The 21,613-nt window shown below is 44.8% G+C and overlaps 1 protein-coding gene across 2 annotated transcripts in view; it reads left to right on the forward strand.

The window, feature by feature from the left end:
• Positions 1-1,089: 1,089 nt before the first annotated feature.
• dync1h1 (dynein, cytoplasmic 1, heavy chain 1) overlaps positions 1,090-21,613 on the forward strand; it is a 159,626-nt gene continuing 139,102 nt past the window's right edge. For both annotated transcript variants that reach the window (XM_072490732.1, XM_072490733.1), the window contains exons 1-11: positions 1,090-1,429; positions 3,805-3,892; positions 4,271-4,444; positions 5,595-5,850; positions 11,657-11,843; positions 13,393-13,664; positions 13,984-14,211; positions 14,629-15,705; positions 16,033-16,212; positions 16,312-16,461; positions 18,033-18,179. In XM_072490732.1, coding sequence (XP_072346833.1) covers positions 1,186-1,429; positions 3,805-3,892; positions 4,271-4,444; positions 5,595-5,850; positions 11,657-11,843; positions 13,393-13,664; positions 13,984-14,211; positions 14,629-15,705; positions 16,033-16,212; positions 16,312-16,461; positions 18,033-18,179 — 3,003 coding nt within the window. In that variant the 5' untranslated portion in view covers positions 1,090-1,185. The remainder of the gene's footprint in view (positions 1,430-3,804; positions 3,893-4,270; positions 4,445-5,594; positions 5,851-11,656; positions 11,844-13,392; positions 13,665-13,983; positions 14,212-14,628; positions 15,706-16,032; positions 16,213-16,311; positions 16,462-18,032; positions 18,180-21,613) is intronic.

A 21,613-nucleotide genomic window follows, 5' to 3' on the forward strand; every position in this document is an offset into this window, starting at 1 on the left:
TTCACAGTGCCAGGATCCCTGGTTCGATTCCTGCCTTGGGTCACTGTCTGGGCGGAGTCTGCACGTTCTCCCAGTGTCTGCGTGGGTTTCCTCCGGGTGCTCCGGTTTCCTCCCACAAGACCCGAAAAACATGCTGTTGGGTAATTTGGACATTCTGAATTCTACCTGTGTACCTGAACAGGCGATGAGGGGCTTTGCACAGTAACTTCATTGCAGTGTTAATGTAAGCCGCCTTGTGACAATAAAGATTATTATTATTACAGCTGCAGTAGCTCCCAAATATTGACTAGTGTTTTAAACCCAGCTCGTCAGTACGGTAGCAGTGGTTTACACTGTGGCTACACTGCGCCAGGGTCCCAGTTTCGATTCCCAGCTGGATCACTGTCTGTGTGGAGTCTGCACGTTCTCCCGTGACTGTGTGGGTTTCCTCCTGGTGCTCCGGTTTCCTCCCAAAAGATATGCTGTTAGGTAATTTGGACATTCTGAATTCCCCCTCTGTGTACCCGAACAGGCGCCAGAATGTGGTGGTTAGGGGCTTTTCATAGTAACCTCGTTGCAATGTAAGCCTACTTGTGACAATAAAGATGAGAATAAAAGAAAATCTTTGGGTAATTGCACGTAATACTGCAGTTGTGCGCAGCAAGCAGTACTCATTGCACAACTGCTCAAGCAAGAAGATTCCCACTTTCGAGTTCAATCAGATGCAGGCTTTCGAAATTCTCTTTTAATTTCCAGCAGCTTTTGCGGCACCCACCCAGTGAAAATAATCGAAGTGAGAGGAGCAAACTGGAAAATGGGAGCATTCTCCTTGGCTAGCGGGATCGCAGAGACCAGCAGCCGTAATATCCCGGAAAACATTCTATTCAATTTCTAGCTAATGTGGGGAGGGGAGGGAGCCGGTGGGAATACAAGACTGAGCAAAGCCGCCCAGCTTGGTGAGAGGCTGCGGATAGGGCGGTGCACTCTGGAAGATGTAGTTCATTCCGCGGCGAGGCACTGTTGTGGGCGGGAGGCGGACTACCACTCCCAGCGGGCACCACGCCTCCGGCATTACCTCACCCGCCGCAGTGTCACGTGACGCGGCAGGCTGGCCAGCCTCAGTTGGGTGGCTGGGTCGCTGTGATCGGTCGGCGTGGAGAAGCAGCTGGTCTCGGGTGGGCTGTGGCGCATCGGCAGGCGCTCACCATGTCCGAAGGAGGTGGGGAGGACAGCACGACCGGCCTGGAGGTGACCGTTCAAAATGTGGCCGACGTGTCGCTCCTGCAGAAGCACATCCGCAAGCTGGTGCCGCTGCTGCTGGAAGATGGCGGCGAGGCGCCGGCCGCCCTGGAGACGGCCTTCGAGGAGAAGAGCGCGGTGGAGCAGATGAAGAAATTCCTCTCCGACCCTCAGATGCACACGGTGTTGGTGGAGCGGACCACCCTGAAAGGTGAGTCGACGTCGCGCCCCGCTGTGCATCGCTCTGTGTGTGAGCGCTTTGTCTCCGGGAAAGCTGGCCACACCCAGCCGGCCGCTGAAGAAAAAGCCCCCCCCCCCCCCAGGGAAGGGAAAACCTGGTTAGGTCCGTCGAAGACCCGATGAGAAATGACGGAGAATCTAAAAGAAGAGGGGGGCTGAAGTCTTCATCAGACTAAACTCTGTCTATACAGGGGGCCCTGGACGCTTCTTGTGACAGCTCCCGAGCACAGCTGCAAGATTTCCCCTTGGGGCGGATCCCTCATTCCTGAATCCTGCAACACGACACATACAAAATAGGGCGAATGCTGGACATCTGGGATTAAACACAGAATATGCTAGAAGCACTCAGCAGGTCTGGCAGCCACCGCGGGGCAAAAAAAACCTAGACATTTGATGTTTCAGGCCCCTCAGTCCCCAAATTGCAAGTCATATATTTTAATTTGGCCAACTTCTGATCCTCCACGCCCCCATATTTTTGAATGATAATTTTAGGGACATTGGGTTGAATTTGCGTTTAAAAGTAGTAATTAATGCTGTTATATTGCGGAAGAGTAACGTTATTGCGATTTGATGAATGTGATTCGCCTAATGAATTACATCTGCTAATTTAGTATATCGATGGATATTTGTTTTTCCTCCACAACTACTGGGATGGATCAGTGCATGAACATACCATTTTCTGCATTTCCAGCAGATGCATTGATGTTAGCTTTGTATTAATCGAAGTTAACTTTTAAAACAGGAATTGTGACCTCCCCCTCCATTGTGTACAGGCTTGTTAAGTATATACATTACCCTAATTAATCATAAGTATATTTGCAAATTTTAAAATATCAGAGCAAGAACACTGGACTGAAGTTGGGACAGTGCATTTGGTAGAAATGATAAATTGTTAGCATCGTTCAGAAGGAACTGTTGAATTAGTTTTGTGTAAATGTGTTTTGGAGTGTATCAGAATTCAATTATATCTTTATTGAGAATTTATGTATTAAATGCTCCATAGTAATTTGATGTCAAATTATCAGCAACGTTTGGGTCATAATTCATCTGTGTTGCAGTGTTCATGAATTGGATCTATGCTTAGTCCTCAACTGTCATTTAAAATATGAAGGCCCAATCATAAATGAGCAAGCAGTATAATATTTTCAGTGATTTCACTGCAAATTATTACCTTTTTTTTCTACATATGTTTTATCTAGACTTGCATGGGAAGGGACTTAAACTTATGTAGATTTTAGTTTTTTTGGGGGGGGGGCGAGTAGCAACATTGTCAGCCATTTCTTTACATTTTTTGGATGTCTGTGGAGAGCAACACTGTTTGTCAAATGTTGATCAAACTTCTTATTGTGCAGATATAATATAGGCGTTTTACAAATATTCTTCAGGATCCTAAATGTCTTGGAATTTTATTTTGTCTGTCTTTTTTAATTTGTTTGTTCCCTTTCCGGTCACAGAGGCAGCCTTTCTATTGGGGCGTTGTCAGTGCAGACTTTTAACTGGCTATCGGATAAAATATGAAAGCTGCTGTGGGCAGCCTTTTGTCTACAAAAGCATTAATTCTGTCCTTCAAATTGTATATGATATGGCTCAGTATGAAATATGTGCTTTTGTGCCATTTAGAAAAAAAATCTGAAACAATTAACAAACTCTGAAATTTTACCATAGAAATTTTTTCACAAAATCACAGAATCTCTAGAGTGCAGAAGGAGGCCATTCAGCCCATCAAGTCTGCACTGACTTTCCGAAAGAGCACCCCACCCAGGTCCACTTCCCCACACTATCGTCGTAACTGCCTAACCTGCACATCTTGGACTGTGGAAGGAACTGGAGAACCCGGAGGACGCCCCCACAGGCATGGGAGAACAGTCACCCAGGACCAGAATTGAACCCTGGTGCTGTGAGGCAGCAGTACTGTGTTCATAGATGCATAGAATTTACAGTGCAGAAAGTGGCGATTCGGCCCATCGAGTCTGCACCAGCCCTTGGAAAGAGCACCTACCTAAGCCCATACCTCTCCACCCTATCCCCACACCTCCAGCCTATCCCTGTAACCCCACCTAAACATTTTTCGACACTATGGGCAATTTAGCATGGCCAATCCACCTAACCTGCACATCTTTGGACCGTGGGAGGAAACCGGAGCACCCGGAGGAAACCCACGCAAACACGGGAAGAACGTGCAGACTCCGCACAGACAGTGACCCAAGTGTGAATCGAGCCTGGGACTCTGGAGCTGTGAAGCAACTGTGCTGCCGTGTTGCCGATTACTGTTTTTAAGCAATATTACTTGATTGTTTACCCTTTAGATGCCATCAGATTTTATTTTAACAATTGTTTACTTTATAGAGGATGTTGGAGATGAAGGGGAAGAAGAGAAAGAGCACATTGCTTACAACATTAACACTGATATTCATTATGGACTTAAATCTAACAGGTACTGAGTTTTGGAATTATAAACATTAGCACAGATTAGTTTTGGCCAAATTTACAGTGCCATTTTGTTTCTATTCATTTGCATAAGTATTTAATGCATTCACTGTCACAAACCTATTTGCTTTGAACAACATGTAATACATTAATTTGTTATGTGTATTTGAAAAGATTTACTATTTTGATATGAAATGTACTGCTCTGGTGTGTTGCAATTAATTATGAAGTTATGTTTGTGCCCTACTTGCATACTAATTTTACAATGAGATTAATCTGTTTTTTTGAAAACCAATCTCTTGTGTATATTTCTTTGAACTTTAATTTGTTTTTTTGTGCATAATTTAGTCACATGTTTCAATTTCAAAAATATTTCTGTTTCTAGTTTGGCGTTCATAAAACGTACTCCAGTTATTGATGCAGATAAACCAATTTCATCTCAGCTGCGTGTTATCACACTAAGTGAAGATTCTCCATATGAAACATTGCATTCAATCATTAGCAATGCAGTGGCTCCATTCTTCAAGTCGTACATTAGAGAGTCTGGCAAGGCGGACAGGTACTTTTTTTAACGTGGCAATATATTCTACGTTTATATCTACATCTCAAGTCTCACAAATATATTTTATTCCCTAACTTTTAGAATGTCACGGGTATATGTTAACTCTAAACTGCAAATCAACTGCAGACTATCGCCAACTAATCTTCCAGCTTGAAAGTTATTGCATGGTGACTATAAAGAGCATCAAAATGTACGCTATCAAATGCTGTTGGCAAAACTGCCACCACCATCACAGCAATAAAATGTCTTGATCAACCAAGAGTAATCAAATTAGGGGTAATGATGACCTTTGAGTTTAGCTCTTGATTTAATTTCTTATATTTCCCTTTACCTGCCAGAGCACCATCTCCTTAATTTAAATTGGGCCTTGCTTATCCTATCATCTTGCCCACCACCCCTACTCTGAGGTATCTGCAGGATTGCTCTCAGTGAAAGGTTTTAAGAGGGTCGTTAGCAGATTTTAGGGTGGTTGCAATGAGTTCCATAAGTGAATTCTTGAGATCAGTGGTGCCATTTGCTCCTGTAAGTGATTTTAAATTCCTTTTTTAGCAGGAGTTGACTGCCAATGCCCTATATCTAACTATCTGCTAATGAAACCTAGGGCTGTAAGTCATTTGTTGACTCTTGCACAAAACCTCGGTCGTAGTATTTGGTGCAATGAAGCAATAAGCTTTTTATTTCACAGTAAGCTGAGCATATAAAACCACGATTATGATCAAACTTGGTTAGATCAATACAGCCAATCATTGTATGCTAATATGGTCCTTTGAGTAATATAAGTTGAGCAGAGTCTGTCCAATTTTAGTTTCTTAAAGCCTTGACAAGCTGTCAAGGGACATCTTCAGGTAGTTTGCATCCTCTGTTTTGTTGCAACTGGATCTCTAAAGGATTATGGGGCTGGTTTAGCACAGTGGGCTAAACAGCTGGCTTGTATTGCAGAACCAGGCCAGCAGCACCGGTTCAATTCCCGTACCGGCCTCCCCGAACAGGCGCCGGAATGTGGCGACTAGGGCCTTTTCACAGTAACTTCATTGAAGCCTACTTGTGACGAGCGATTATTATTATAATGTATTCTTACATGAAGTATATATTTTCTGTTTTCAATGCTTTTGTTTCCATCAAATAATTATTTACTCTGCTTTATCAGGGATGGTGACAAAATGGCACCATCTGTTGAGAAGAAGATTGCAGAGCTAGAAATGGGGCTTCTACATCTGCAGCAGAATATTGAGATCCCAGAGATCAGCCTCCCAATCCATCCCGTCATAACCAACTTAGCCAAGCAGTGCTATGAACGTGGAGAGAAACCTAAAGTTACAGACTTTGGTGATAAAGTAGAGGATCCAACCTTCCTCAACCAACTGCAGTCTGGTGTAAACCGTTGGATTAGAGAAATCCAGAAGGTGAGAGTTGATTAACATTTGCTATGCACAATGCTTTACAGATATGAGACCATTAAAACTCTACATTAAATGTGTGAATGTTTGTCAGTATTTGTTTAAGGTCATGATGGATATGGAAGCTAAGGGTGGCACAGTGGTGCAGGGACTGGGTTCAATTCCGGCCTTGGGTGACTGTGGAGTTTGCACTTTCTCCCTGTGTCTGCGTGGGTTTCCTTGGGGTGCTCGGTTTTCCTCCCACAGCCCGAAGATGTGCAGGTTGGGTGGATTAGCCCTGCTAAAATTGCCCCTTGTGTCAAAAGATGTGCAGGTTAGGTGGGGTTACAGGAATAGTGGCCCTAGGTAGGATGCTCTTTCAGAGGGTTGTTGCAGACTTCATGGGCTGAATGGCCTCCTTTTGCACAGTAGGAATTCTAAGTTCAGAGCAAAATTTGAATAATTGTCCAGACTTTAATAATCTTCAGTTTGAAGTAACTTTTACTGCAGCCATTTTGGAGTTTAATATGTAGACGATGCTGCTTAAGCAAAACGCCATAGGTGGTGATCCAAATTTAGTACCAATTTAATATTTGTTGTTAAAGGAATATTTGGTGAAGCCCTATAAAGTAATAGAAATTTGTTCATAATCATATTTAAATTTTTATTTATAATACTGAGGAAATGTTTGGGTTTATTTAGCAGTGGGAAAATGGTGACGCAGTGATTAGCGCTGCTGCCTTGCGGTGCCTAGGACCCGGGTTTGATCCCGGCCCTGTGACTGTCCATGTGGAATTTGTACAGTCTGTGTGGGTCTCACCCCCACAACCCAAAGATGTGCAGGGTAGTGGATTGGCCATGCTAAATTGCCCCTTAATTGGAAAAAAGGAATTGGGTACTCAACACTCAGCCTGTTATTTAAAAAAAAACCTTTCCTGGTATTTGTTTTAAAAAACCTATCCATGGTCCCTTTTATATTTTGAAATGAAAATTACACGTTGGCTTGGGAATTGTTAGTGCTGGGGTTTGGAGCGCTATATTTTCCCCACTACTATTCCCATGTTGAGATTCCGTGCAATTAGATGGAAATAAAACTTTCTTTCCCCGTCTCTTAAAAAGGACCCTTATATTAGACTGTTGTAAATTTTCTCCAGTTTCCAATAGCAGCATGTTTGTGCCCCACACATAAGCAAGATTGTATGTTATATGGGTAGTAACATGGACCCGCACCCATCAACCATTTAATTAAAACTCCCCAAATTAATTTTGCAGCCAACCCCATAGTTAGCAGAGAAGCCTTTGATTTAGGCAGCTTACGTTTGATTTGATTCTAGGCTGAGGCAGTGCATGAATTTAATGCCATCTAGTGCTCTAATTTTCATTTCACTACCTGCCATTTTCTCTAACCTCTTGTGTTAAACCATTGAGATACAAGCCACTGCCTTGTTGTCTAAAATCCTTTCTTTTTTGGAAAATATATTTTATTCCAAACGTAAACAATAACAACAAACTCACATTCCAACAAAATAGAGTTAACAGTTTGTACATTTTCCCCCTTTTAATCGCTACACCCCCAAGACACAAACAGCTTCTCAAATATCCACCGCACCTTGAAGCGCTTTTCTGATCCCCTTAAGGAAAACGGAATATTTTCCAAGCGGCGAAACACGGACAGGTCTCCCAGCCAAGTCGCAACCCCCGGTGCCACATCTAACTTGCAACTCAAAAGAATCTGTCACCAGGCAATCAGAGCGGCGAAACCCCAAAGATCGCCATCGTGGGGTCCGGCTTCACTTCGGCCCCCACCATCCTCGATAAGGTCCCAAACCCCACCTTCCAGAAGCTCTCCAACCTATCGCAACCCCAAAACATGTGAACATGATTTGCCGCCCCCATCCACACTTCTCGCACCCGCTACCCCCAGGAAGAACCCACTCATCCGAGCCCAAGTTATGTGTACCCTGTGCACCACTTTAAACTGAATCTAGCTCATTCTAGGACAGGAGGAGGTTGAGTTCACTCACACCAGAGACCTCATTCTATCTACCTCCAACTCCCACTTCCACTTAATCCTTACCCCACTTCTCCACATTCTCTGCCCAACAGTAGTGCATCAGTTTCGGGAGCACCAACTCTCCTCTCTGCCTTTGTAGCAAAGCACTCTTTTCCCCCACCCCACACACACATTCTGAGACCAGCGCCTCCACCTTCCGGAAAAAGGTTTGGGGGGGAAAAAAATCGTGAGGGACAGAAAAAGAAACCGGAACCTTTGCAGCACATTCAATTTTATCATCTGCACACTCCCTGCCAATGTCAAGTGCAACGTATCCCACCTTTTAAAGCCCTGTCTTGACCTCTTCCACTAACCCTGTCAAGTTCCACCTATGCATTGTGGCCCACTCATGCGTTACTCAACCGCACCTTTGTCACCTTAAATGGTACCGCCACCATGTCTCTCTTCCCCCGGCCCCGCTGCATTCACTGGGAGCACCACTCGTTTCCTACGTTCAATGTATAGCTGAAAAAAGCCCAAAATCGCTCCAAAAAGCCCATAATTCTGCCCATACTTTCCAACGGATCAGACACAAACAACAACTGGTCGTCAGCACAGAGTAATACCTGGTGCTCCCTACTCCCCTCGCCACTCATCTGACACCCGAAGGGCCATCATCAAGGGCTTGACTGCCATCGCAAATAACAACTGCGATAGCAGGCACCTCTGCCTTGTCCCCCTATGCAACCCAAAATACCCCGTCTCGTTCGTTCGAACACAAGCCATGGAGGACGCATACAACAATCAAACCCATGGCACAAGTTTTGGTCCAAATCTTCCCAGAACATTTTTTAAAATTTAGAGTAACCAATTATTTTTTTTCCAATTGAGAAGCAATTTAGCGTGGCCAATCTACCTAACCTGCACATCTTTGGATTGCGGGTGTGAAACCCACATAGACACGGGCAGAATGTGCAAACTCTACACAGACTGTGACTCGGAGCTGGGATCGAACCTGTGTCCTCCGCACCATAAGACCTTCCCAGAGCTTCAAACGGGTACCTCCACACCCAGTCAGGTGCCTTCTCCGCGTCCATGGATACAGTCACCTGTGGCTCCTGTCCCCCTGAGGGAGTCATAATTACATTCAGCAACCTAATGTTACTAGAGAGCTACCTCCCCTTCATAAAGCCCGATTGATCCTCAGAAACCACCTCCAAGACGCACCCCTCCAACCTACAAGCCAACACCTTCGCCAGGACTTTCATGTTTGTGTTTAGCAATGAAATAGGCCTGTAGGGCCCACACTCCAGTGTGTCCTTCCCCTTTTTCAGGATCAACAAAATCGATGCCTGTGCTAATGTAGCTGGCAACTCTCCCTTTTCCACCTCCTCAACATACCCATCCTTGGGGGGGGGGGCACAACTCTGTCGCAAATCTCTTATCAACCACAACGGACAGCCTTCTGGCCCCGGGGCCTTCACCGACTGCATTCAACTAATACACTCCATCCCCTCCCTTAACCCCAACAATTGACCAATGCATGTCCCTCCCCTCCAATTCTGGGAACTCCAACCCATCCAGAAACCGCCCCATATCCTCCGCCTCCACCAGCTCAGCCTATTCAACTCCTCATAGAATGCCTGAAACAGCTCATTCATCCTCTTCAGCTCTTGACACCACCTCCCCCTTATCCACCCTCACCTGCAACTCACCTTCTCCCCATACTCATAATGGAACCCCCTCGCCCTCCGCAGCTGCCCCACCACCTTTTGCCTCTCTGCCAACAGCTCCTTCGTGGGGGCCACTGAGTATCCCCTGTCCACCTCAATTATCTCGTCCAATAACCGCCAATTTTCCTCCTTCTTCGTCGTATCCCTAATGGGCCTTGAACAATATAAATTCCCCTCCGACCACTGCCTTCAAGACCTCCCAAAACATAGCGGCTGACAACTCTCCATTCTGGTTGAGCTCCACATAGTTCTTAATCGCCACTCTTGCCTTCCCACAAAACTCATCAGCCAAATGTTCTGAGTCCAACCTCCACCCTGGCCTCTGCACCTGAACCGAACAAAGCCTCACATCTAGCGGCACATGGTCTGAGATCGCATTTCCTGCATATTCTGCCCCTACCGCCCCCATCAGCACTGACCGGCTCATCACAAAAAAAAAAAATCAATCCTGGAACACACCCTATACACATGGGAGAAGAAGGAATACTCTCATCCTCCTGGGTTCCCAAACCTCCATGGATCCACCATCCTCATCCTTTCCATGAACCCTCCCAACTCTTTCGCCATTCTTGACCTTCCCATCGACTTAGGGCAGTCCAGGTCCGGAATAGATCCCAGTAACCTCTTTGGAAAACCAACATCTTCCCAATTGGGTGCATACACGTTTACCAACACTACCGACGCCCCCTCTAGCACCCCACTCACATACCCCCAGGTCCCGCACCTCCCTGGCCCCCCGTAAATTCTGTTTTCTTGCTCAACAAAATGATCAGTCCCCCTCGACTATGAAACACTTGCCCCACTCACCCCTTCCTCAGATTTATCTGATCTTTCACCCGGAGATGCGTCCCCTGCAAGAACATCACTTCCGCTGTCAAACTCTTCAGGTGTGCTAACACCCGGGACCTCTTGACTGGCTCATTCAGCCCACGGAAATTCTATGTCAATTTCTCACTAGAAATGTCCTGATAAATCCGAATTTGATTTCCCTCCCATTCACAGACCCGTTTTGCCCTGGCCCACCTCAGGATCTTTTCCTTGTCCAGAAACGTGTCCAGCCGCACAATCATTGCCCGCGGTGGCTCCCCCGCGCCTCAACTGCCCATGGGCCCAGTCCACCTCTGGAGCCTTGTTCAACACCACCTCCTCCACCAACCTGGCCAGCATCCTTCTGACGTAGGTCTTGGCACTTGTTCTCTCTGACAGACCAATATCTTAAGTTTTGTCACCTGGACCTATTCTCCTTGTCCTCTACCTTCGACTGCAGCGATTGCACAGATCCCAGGATCGCCACCTCTGCCTCCAAAGACAATACGGTCACTCTGGTCAGACACCAGCTTCTCCATCTCTTGTGTTTTGAGAAACTTTTCCACTCGTTCCAAGGACCCCAATGAGGTGCCACTGCTCCCTCAATTGCCTTCGACCAGTCGCTCTGCATTTCCTTCCTTCGCTGCAGAAACTCCGTTTTAATGAAGCCCATCAATTCCTCCATCTGCAGCTTTCCTGTCGATGATGACCCTTCCTCTCCGTCATTTTTGTAATTGGTGCTGCGCCACGAGTCACCTCCAACTCTTCGCATCAGGTCTTTCCCTGTCTTCAGCTGGGTCTAGCATCCTAACAAGATGATAAACTCTTATGGAGGAGAATAAAGTTGGAGGAAGGAGCCTTAAAAAAAAAAAAAAAAAAAAAATTTTTTAAGTTTTAAAGTTGGATAATTATGTGGACATATTTTTCCTTCATTCTTTTGAGACTTATTCACATTCCTGTCTACCAGCCTTTAATGCAATGAGCATATTTCTAATCGATTCAGTTTTTAGCTGGTCATGTGTCTGAATTTTCAACCAGGTTAAGCCAAGAAGAGCAGGTGTAGAAATATAGATTGTTGGCACATTAGAAAATTGTATGCATAAGCATCCATTCTAGTACCTTGGTTAAATGCAGTATATACATGTGTCCAGTTTTTGGTCAGATCCAGTTAGGGGTCAATAATAAGACCTTCCTGATTTTAATTGTTCAATTCCACACACACATTAAAGGAATTTTGCTAATATCTAAAGATAATGGGAACTCGGTATGATATACTGTTCTGTCAAAATTTTATATGTAGGTAACCAAGCTTGACCGTGATCCTGCGTCAGGGACTGCCTTGCAAGAAATCAGTTTCTGGCTGAATCTGGAGCGAGCCCTATATCGCATTCAAGAGAAACGAGAAAGTGGAGAAGTGCTCCTGACTTTAGAAATTCTCAAACATGGCAAACGTTTTCATGCCACTGTGAGCTTCGATACAGATACTGGTATGTAATTGTATGCACTTGTATGTAATTATATACATGTATGTAATTATGTAATTATATACATCTTAATGGACTAGCAGTGTATGAGCATTTATCAAATAACAATCAATACCGGTTTTGATGTGTTTAAAAAGGAGAAAAATGAAACAAAGATTTTAGATTTATGCAAGTTTGGCTTCAATGGGTTGAGACAGATGATCCACAATAAATTGGGAAAATTCATTAATTGATAAAACCACAGTGGATCAGGGAGAGGTGTTTGAAAAATGATTTAATATAAACCATTTTATTCCCACAAAGGGGAAAGGGTTCTATTTACCAAAAAAGGCACCCAGGGGCAACAAAAGCAGTAAGATACAACACTAAATTAAAAAATGGCGAATGGAAAATATGCGAATAGTGTCAATGCACATAGTAACAGCTACAAAAGGGAGTACGGAAAGAAACTCATAAGGGATATCAAAATCTTGTTGTTTTGCAATTACATTAGGAAAAGCAGTCCGAAACAATGTGAATCCCTTGAAAACTAATCATGGTGATGTCATTGAAAGTGGAAGGGCTGAATAGTTTACATGAGGGTTTACAATAGAGGAAGAGGTCAGCATGCCAAGGAAGCCTTAACCGAAGTGGGGATAGGGACTCAACAAAATTAATGCAAGCAGGACAACCTTATTAGATAAATTAATGGCATTAAAGTGCAACATCCCAGGATTAAATGGTTTCCATCCAAGAATTTTAAAAGTAGGTGAAGACATTGCAGATGCCCAAACTAATCTTCTGAAATTCTATTAATTCAAGAAACATTCATTTAGATTGGAAAACTGCATATATCACTCTATTATGTAGTAAAGATGAGAGGGGAGTCGAGGAATTCTAGACTAATTAGCCCTACATCTGTTGTCATAAAATTGCTGGTATTTATAATTAAGGATAGGGTGACTGAACAGCTTAAAAAATTCAGTTCAGGGAGAACTAACATGAATTTTGAAAGAAGGATAATGGGCAGGTGCTCCAATTGATATTTTTGACTAGTAGTGTCCTACAAAGTGTGGGGGTCTCCTCTTCCTGTATTTATTATCAGTTTAGATGATTGGAGAGAGCCCACATTCCAAATTTACTGATCTCTCCGTATTGTAAGCAGTGGAAGCATAAACTAGGACGTTAGAGTAACAAATGGATTTCACTTTCAGCATAAAAAGGGATAGAACGGTGTGCTTGCTAATTAAAGAGCTAGAAACAACGGACGTCCAACGTGATTTGAGGTTCCATGTACATGGATTGTTAAAATGTCTTGAACAGGCATAGAAAATAATCTCTACGGTTAATAGAATGCTGGCCTCTATAGCTAGATGAACAGAATGCTTCAGCTGTACCGACGCCTGGTTGGATCACATCTAGAGTACTGAGAGCTTGTCAATAACAAATCATTGAGAAGGTTGGGTCACAAGTCATAAAAGTGTCATACTTATCTTGGAGGATGTTTGCGTATCAATTTAATTGAAGGCATTTGCTTTTTTTTAACTACAAGATATTTTTTTTTAAATGATAGGACTTAAACAGGCATTGGAAACAGTAAATGATTATAATCCCCTGATGAAGGATTTTCCGCTTAATGATTTACTCTCTGCAACTGAATTGGATAAAATAAGACAGGCACTAGTTGCAATCTTCACTCACTTGCGAAAAATCAGAAACACAAAATATCCTATTCAGAGAGCCTTGAGACTGGTGGAAGCAATTTCAAGAGACCTGAGCTCCCAGTTGCTTAAAGTCTTGGGAACACGAAAATTGATGCATGTTGCATATGAAGAATTTGAAAAGGTGAGTTGAGATTTATAGTTTTTATCTTTTTTCCATACTTGACCTACTTTTATGGCGGATTCTCCAAGCTCATGTACATAACCTTAGTGAAAATAATTTATTATATTAATATTGAACTTTATATGGAACCATATTGAGGGGCTGGTTTAGCGCACTGGGCTAAACAGCTGGCTTGTAATGCAGAACAAGGCCAGCAGCGCGGGTTCAATTCCCGTATCGGCCTCCCCGAACAGGCGTCGGAATGTGGTGACTTGGGGCTTTTCACAGTAACTTCATTGAAGCCTACTTGTGACAATAAGCGATTAATATTATTTTTCAGGTGATGGTGGCATGTTTTGAAGTGTTCCAGACATGGGATGATGAATATGAGAAGCTTCAAGTTTTGCTCCGAGATATTGTTAAACGAAAGCGGGAAGAAAATCTAAAGATGGTATGGCGTATCAATCCTGCTCATCGTAGGCTGCAGGCTCGTCTTGACCAAATGAGAAAATTTAGGCGACAGCATGAACAACTGAGAGCTGTTATTGTGCGAGTTCTTAGACCTCAGGTAATTTTCGATGTACAGGAGCTTTAGCCAGATGAAGCTCATAGTTGTATTATACAGTGTATTAACTAGAATAACTTCTCAATGCAGTGAGCATAAAGTTTAATTCACATTTTAATAATTATAAGTGACTTCAGGTCACGGCCAGAGAAAATGGCACTCCAGTTTAACATGCAAATCCGAAGAAGCTTTTCTTGGGTTTCCTACCTGTGTTGGGAGTCAATGATATTAGTACTGTCATGCATAATTTTAAAGCACCGAAGGAAATTTTTTGCTTTAGTCAGTTTTTGAAGCACATTTATCCTATATATGTAAAGCAGGTCTTCAACTTCTTGATATTTGAGACAACAAAAAAATTGCTTTTAACATTCCGTTACCACACTTTAGGAGTTGTTTATGTTTCTTTTTCAAATTTTATAGGTGACTGCAGTTGCCCAGCAATCTCAGGGGGAAGGCCCTGAACCCCAGGACATGAAGGTAGCAGAAGTTCTCTTTGATGCAGCTGATGCCAATGCCATTGAAGAAGTGAACCTTGCTTATGAAAACGTCAAGGAGGTTGATGGATTGGATGTTTCCAAAGAAGGAACTGAAGCTTGGGAAGCAGCACTGAAGCGTTATGATGAGCGAATTGATAGAGTTGAAACACGTATTACAGCCCGTCTTAGAGATCAGCTTGGCACTGCAAAAAATGCCAATGAAATGTTTAGAATATTTTCCAGATTTAATGCTCTTTTTGTTCGTCCTCACATTCGAGGTGCTATTCGTGAATACCAAACACAGCTAATCCAACGCGTGAAGGATGATATTGAAGCTTTGCATGATAAGTTCAAAGTACAGTATCCACAAAGCCAGGCTTGCAAAATGAGCCATGTCCGTGACTTGCCTCCTGTTTCTGGGTCTATTATTTGGGCAAAACAGATTGACCGACAGCTCACAGCTTACATGAAACGTGTAGAAGATGTTCTCGGTAAGGGTTGGGAGAATCATGTAGAAGGACAGAAACTCAAACAAGATGGTGACAGTTTTCGCATGAAGCTTAACACACAAGAGATTTTTGATGACTGGGCAAGAAAGGTCCAACAGCGTAACCTTGGAGTGTCTGGTCGTATCTTCACTATAGAAAGCACACGTGCTCGTGGTCGGAGCGGGAATGTTCTGAAGTTGAAAGTGAACTTTCTGCCTGAGATTATTACACTTTCCAAAGAAGTTCGCAATCTTAAATGGCTTGGGTTCCGTGTTCCACTTGCAATTGTAAATAAAGCTCACCAAGCCAATCAACTCTATCCATTTGCTATCTCACTGATTGAAAGTGTTCGCACCTATGAAAGAACATGTGAGAAGGTAGAGGAGCGAATTTCAATATCTCTGTTAGTCGCTGGCCTGAAGAGAGAAGTTCAGGGATTGATAGCTGAAGGAATTGCCTTGGTCTGGGAATCCTACAAATTAGACCCTTATGTACAACGTTTGGCAGAGAGTGTTTTCAGCTTCCAGGAAAAGGTTTGTATTTCTTTTTAAATTTTGGTTGCGCTTGGTACATGACTGGAATTGAGTTGTTTTTGAACGTGATGGGGGTGTGGAGGGGAGGGAGGGATAGTTCTAAGTATTGCTGAGTACAGTTAATCGTTTTTTTTCAATATTTCCTATTTTAGATGTTTATTTCTGCAAATATTTGTGTGGAATTTGTAACTGAGGACCTGACGAGGTCTGTTCACAACTTGGAATCAATGGATATATAATATCTAAGACATGAGAAAGCTACTTCAGAAAAGCAATTACATTAAATGAATGCAGTAACATAGGTTGTTAACTGCTTAAATCTTTCAGGTGGATGATCTTCTAATTATTGAAGAAAAAGTAGATCTTGAAGTTCGTTCATTGGAAACCTGCATATATGACCAGAAAATATTTTCTGAAATCCTGAACCGTGTTCAGAAAGCAGTTGACGACTTGAACCTCCATTCATATTCCAACTTGCCAATCTGGGTCAATAAGCTGGATATTGAGGTAAGATGTGCCATAGTCAGAAGATGTACAGAAAACCTTTGTAAAGGGAGAAATAGATTATTTAGATTGAAGAATTCACTAACTGAACTGTTCTTGTAGATTGAAAGGATCTTGGGAGTCCGTTTACAGGCTGGGTTGAAAGCATGGACCCAGGTTTTGTTTGGACAGGCTGATGACAAGGCTGATGTTGATATGGATACAGATGCTCCACAAACCAGCCATAAACCAGGAGGTGATCCGAAGATCAGAGTAAGATTTTTCTACTTTTGTCAAGGCATGCATTTGCGCTGGTTTAAATGAGAATTAAAAATACTTTCACTTCTGTCACCTCCCTGCTGGCAATGTGGACTAAATTGCCAGTAGCATTAGTTTTAAAGTTTAAAAAAAAAAAAAAAAATATTAGTAAGATCAGGATTGGAGATTATAGGAAATGGAAGTATTCTGGCAATATCTACTCCTATCGCAGCCTCAATAAGCGGAGCGAAGAGTATATGCAAATAATGAGCAAGTGACATAAATAGAACCCAAATGACATGTTTACACATACAAATAGTAATAGGATAATCATAGAAAGGATGGACTGATTGCAAAAGATGTTATTGAAGCAGTGGCCTTGACTGAGGTACTAAATGATGAGTACTTTGCATCTGCGTTTTACTGAAGGTGATGATTCTGCCACATTCTGAGTAAAGGTAGGTGGTTTTGGAGAAATTAGATAGGGTAAAATAGTAGGGGTGCAAGAGTGATTGACAGAGCTAAAAATGTAAAACTCAAGTACAGTAGTTTGAATGGAATGCATCCTAGGTTGTTGAGGGAAGTAAGAAAATTGTGGAAACTCTGGCTGCAAACTTACCATCCCCAAATATGGGGTTGGTATCAGGATTTTGGATAGTATGCTGCTGTTCACAAAAAGGGAAAAGGATAAACTCAGCAATTGTAGGCCAGCAAATCTGACAAGTAGTAGGGTAACCTTCAGTGACAACATTAATCTGGGAAAATATTAATTGCCACCCCAGTATGGATTTTTAAAGGCCACTTGTGGTTGATTATCTTTAACTCCTTGAAGTAATTGAGGGGTTAGTTGAGGGTTGTGTAGTTTGACTGAGCTTTCAAAAGGTGTTTGATCAAGTACCACATAGAATTGTGAGCAAAGTTGAAATCTAAGAGATCAAATGAAAAGTGTGGGTTTGAAATAGGCCAAGGGACAGAAAGCCAAGAGTATTGGTGAGCTGTTACCTCTGACTGGAGAAAAGCATGTAATGGTATCCCCCCTGGTTACCGCTGGGACCCACAGCTCTTTTTGATATATACTAATAACCTCAGGCATAATTGTGACATTTGCAGGTGACAAACTTGGAAATGTGTAACAGTGCCGAGGATGATAGAAATCAGGACAATGTGGACAGACTGCTGAACTGGCAGGCAGATAATGCAGAGAAGTGTGAACTGGTTTACTTTGGTAGGAAGACTGAAGGAAGGCAGCGTCAACAAAATGTTACAATTTCAAAGGGGTTGCTGGAATGCAGAGACCTGGGCATGAACAAGCAGCAGGACCACTCAAGAAGACTGTTTAAAAAGGCATATGGGGTCTTTAGCTTTAAAAGTAGAGAGAGAGTGTAAACAAGCAAGTTTTGTGAAACTTTTATAACTCTCCAGGCCCCCCTCTTTTTTTTTTTTTTTTTGGTGTACCAAATGGGTTTCCTGACATTTCTTCTCTGCTGTCCAACCTGTTTCTATGGAATTGGATAGATAGACTGTATAAAAATATAAATTTTCTCCAAGATTATTTGAAAACTACTTTCTCTCCCCTTCACTTCTAGAATATCGTACATGAGCTTCACATCACAAATCAGGTTATTTACTTACACCCACCAATTGAAGACTGCAGATACAAGTTATACCAAGAGCTGTTTAGCTGGAAGATGATAATCCTAACGCTTCCTAGAATACAGAGTCAACGATATCAGGTGAGCAAAAACAGCAACGGCAATAGTTTCTTACTATTTTGTGGTTTATGTAAGGAAGTGCTCATACAATATTCTGAACTGCAAATTCTATGGAATCTATGAAATTGATTGGATAACATGAGACCATGGTTGGCATAATTTATGCTGCTGCTCAACTCAATTAGGAAAGTGTTTATTAGTTTCAGTGGAATGGTTTTTCATACAACATTGTTTATTTCATATGCAACTTTAGATTTTTTTTGCAAGGTCATGACTAAAGCTGTGTATTTGTTTTTGCATGGAGAATATTGAAGTAAGTGGGCAGCACAGTAACATAGTGGTTAGCACAGTTGCTTTACAGCTCCAGGGTCTCTGGTTTGATTCTCGGCTTGGGCCACTGTCTGTCCGGAGACTGCACGTTCTCCCTGTGTCTGCGTGGGTTTCCACCGGGTGCTCCAATGATGTGCAGATTAGGTGGATTGGCCATGATAAATTGCCTTTAATTTAGTTGGCCTTTTTCTCCCATGTCCATAATGTCTATTCGCGAATAGACTTCTTTGTGCTGAGTAGGGAGTTAATCTCGAGGATGGAGGGGGTCGAATACTCGGCCATTGCGGTTTCGGACCATGCCCCGCACTGGGTGGACCTGCGACTGGGGGCGAAACGGGGTCAGCGCCCTCTCTGGCGACTGGATGCGGAGCTGCTGGCGGACGAAGAGGTGTGCGGGCAGATCAGGAGTATTGAGAATTATGTGGGAGCGAACGACACGGGAGGTGACGGTGGCAGTGGTTTGGGAGGCTCTGAAGGCGGTCGTTAGGGGAGAGTTAATCTCCATTAGGTCCCATAGAGAGAAGAAGGAGAGGGCGGAGAGGGAAAGACTGGTGAGAGAGATATTCAGGGTAGACAGGAGGTACGCGGAGGCCCCAGAGGGGGTGCTGTTGAACGAGTGCTGGAAATTACAGGCGGAGTTTGACTTGCTGACCACTGGGAAGGCGGAGGCGCAGCTGAGGAAAGCGAAGGGGGCAGTTTGAGTATGGGGAGAAGGTGAGCAGGATGCTGGCGCACCAGCTGCGCAGGAGGGAGGCGGCCAGAGAGATTGGGGGAGTGTGGGATAGGGAAGGCAACATGATGCTGAGCCCAGAGAGGATTAATTAAGTCTTCAGGGAGTTCTACGGGAAGTTACACGAGTCGGAACCCCCCGAGGAGGGGGAAGGGATGAGGCAGTTCATGGACCGGTTGAGGTTCCCAAGGGTGGAAGCAGAGCGGGTGGAGGGACTGGGGGCCCCGATTGAGTTGGAGGAGGTAGTCCGGGGCAGGTAGGCATGCAGATGGGCAAGGCCCCGCGCCTGGACGGTTTCCCTGTGGAATTTTATAAGAAGTTCTCGGAGCCGCTGAGCCCGCTCCTGCTGAGAACCTTCAATGAGGCAAAGGAGAAAGGGACCCTCCCTCCGACAATGTCGCAGGCTTTGATCTCGCTCATCCTGAAGAAGGAGAAGGATCCGCTTCAGTGTGGGTCCTACAGGTCGATATCGCTCCTGAATGTAGATGCCAAGCTGTTGGCAAAAATTCTGGCCACCAGAATAGAGGACTGTGTCCCAGGAGTGATTGGGGAGGACCAGACGGGTTTTGTTAAGGGCAGGCAGGTGAACACGAACGTAAGGAGGCTCCTGAATATCATCATGATGCCCTCGGGGGGAGGGGGGGTGGAGGTTGTGGATGCGGTGGAGTGGGAGTATCTGTGGGAGGCGCTAGGCAGGTTTGGATTTGGGGAGGGATTTATAGAGTGAGTCAAGCTGCTGTACCAGACCCCTGTAGCGAGTGTCCACAAACCGGCTACGGTCGGAATATTTCAGGCTGCACCGGGGGATGAGACGGGTGTCCCCTGTTGCTGTTTGCCCTGGCAATTGAGCCGTTGGCCATTGCGCTCAGGACTTCGAGGGGGCTGGTGCGCGGAGGGGAGGAACACCGGGTCTCCCTCTATGCGGATGACCTGCTGTTGTATATTTCGGACCCATTAGAGGGGATGGGGGAGGTCATGCGGATCCTGGGGGACTTTGGGAGGTTCTCTTGGTATAAGTTGAACGTGGGGAAGAGTGAGCTGTTCGTGGTCCACGATAGGGGCCAGGAGGAGAGAATGAGGGAGCTCCCACTCAGGATAGTGGGGAGGAGCTTTCGGTACTTGGGGATACAAGTGGCCAGGAACTGGGATGCCCTGCACAGGCTCAACTTAACCCGGCTAGTGGAGCAGATGGAGGGAGAGTTTAAAAGGTGGGATATGCTCCCGCTTTCCCTGGCAGGACGGGTGCAGACTGTGAAGATGACGGTTCTCCCCGGGTTCCTCTTCGTATTTCGGTGCCTCCCCATTTTCATCCCCAAGTCCTTTAAGCGGGTGAATAGGATTGTTACGGGATTTGTGCGGGCGAATAAAACCCTGCGAGTCAAAAGGGTATTCTTGAAGCGTAGTGGGGGAGACTGGCTCTGCCGAAATGCTGCAGTTATTACTGGGTGGCCAATGTGGCCATGATCAGGAAATGGATGCTGGAGGAGGGGGCGGCGTCGTGTAGAGGCACCAGTCTAGGGGCACTTGTCATGGCTCCGCTGCCGTTCTCGCTGGCGCGATACACCACAAGTCCGATACTCCACTGAGGACCTGGGGGCAGTGGAGGAGACATAGGGGAGAGGTGGGGGCCTCTGTGGACCCCGATATGGAATAACCACAGATTTGCTCCGGGTAGGATGGATGGGGGGTACCAAGGCTGGTATAGGGCAGGTATTAGGAGGATGGGGGACCTGTTTATAGACTGGGCTTTCCCCAGCGTGCAGGCGCTGGAGGCGAGGTTCGGCCTGCCCCTGGGGAATGTGTTCAGGTACCTTCAGGTTCGGGACTTCCTTAGAAAACAGGTGGGGACATTCCCGCTGCTGCCCCCACGTAGGATCCAGGATAGGGTGGTGTCTGGCGTCTGGGTAGGGGAGGGGAAGTGTCGTACACACATCAGGAGCTGTAGGAGGTAGAGGAAGCCTCAGTGCGGGAGTTGAAGGATATGTGGGAGGAGGAGCTGGATGAGGGCCGATGCCCTGGGCAGGGTGAACTCCTCCTCATGTCCAGGCTCGGCTTAATCCAGTTTAAGGTGGTGCATCGGGCGCGTATAACGGTGGCAAGAATGAGCAGGTTTTTTGGGGTGGAGGACAGGCGCCCAAGGTGTGCAGGGAGTCCGGCGAATAATGCCCATATGTTTTCGGCATGCCCGGCACTTAAAAGATTCTGGCAGGGGTTTGCAAGGGTGAAGTCTAGGGTTTTGGATGCTCGGGTGAAGGCGAGTCCAAGGGTAGCAATATTTGGGGTGGCGGAGGATCTGGGAGTGCAGGAAGCGAAAGAGGCCGAGGTACTGGCCTTTGCCTCCCTGGTAGCCCGGAGACGGATTTTGTTAACGTGGAGGGACTCTAAACCCCCGAGC

This window comes from Scyliorhinus torazame, chromosome 2, assembly GCF_047496885.1.
Source record: "Scyliorhinus torazame isolate Kashiwa2021f chromosome 2, sScyTor2.1, whole genome shotgun sequence".
NCBI lineage: Eukaryota > Metazoa > Chordata > Chondrichthyes > Carcharhiniformes > Scyliorhinidae > Scyliorhinus > Scyliorhinus torazame.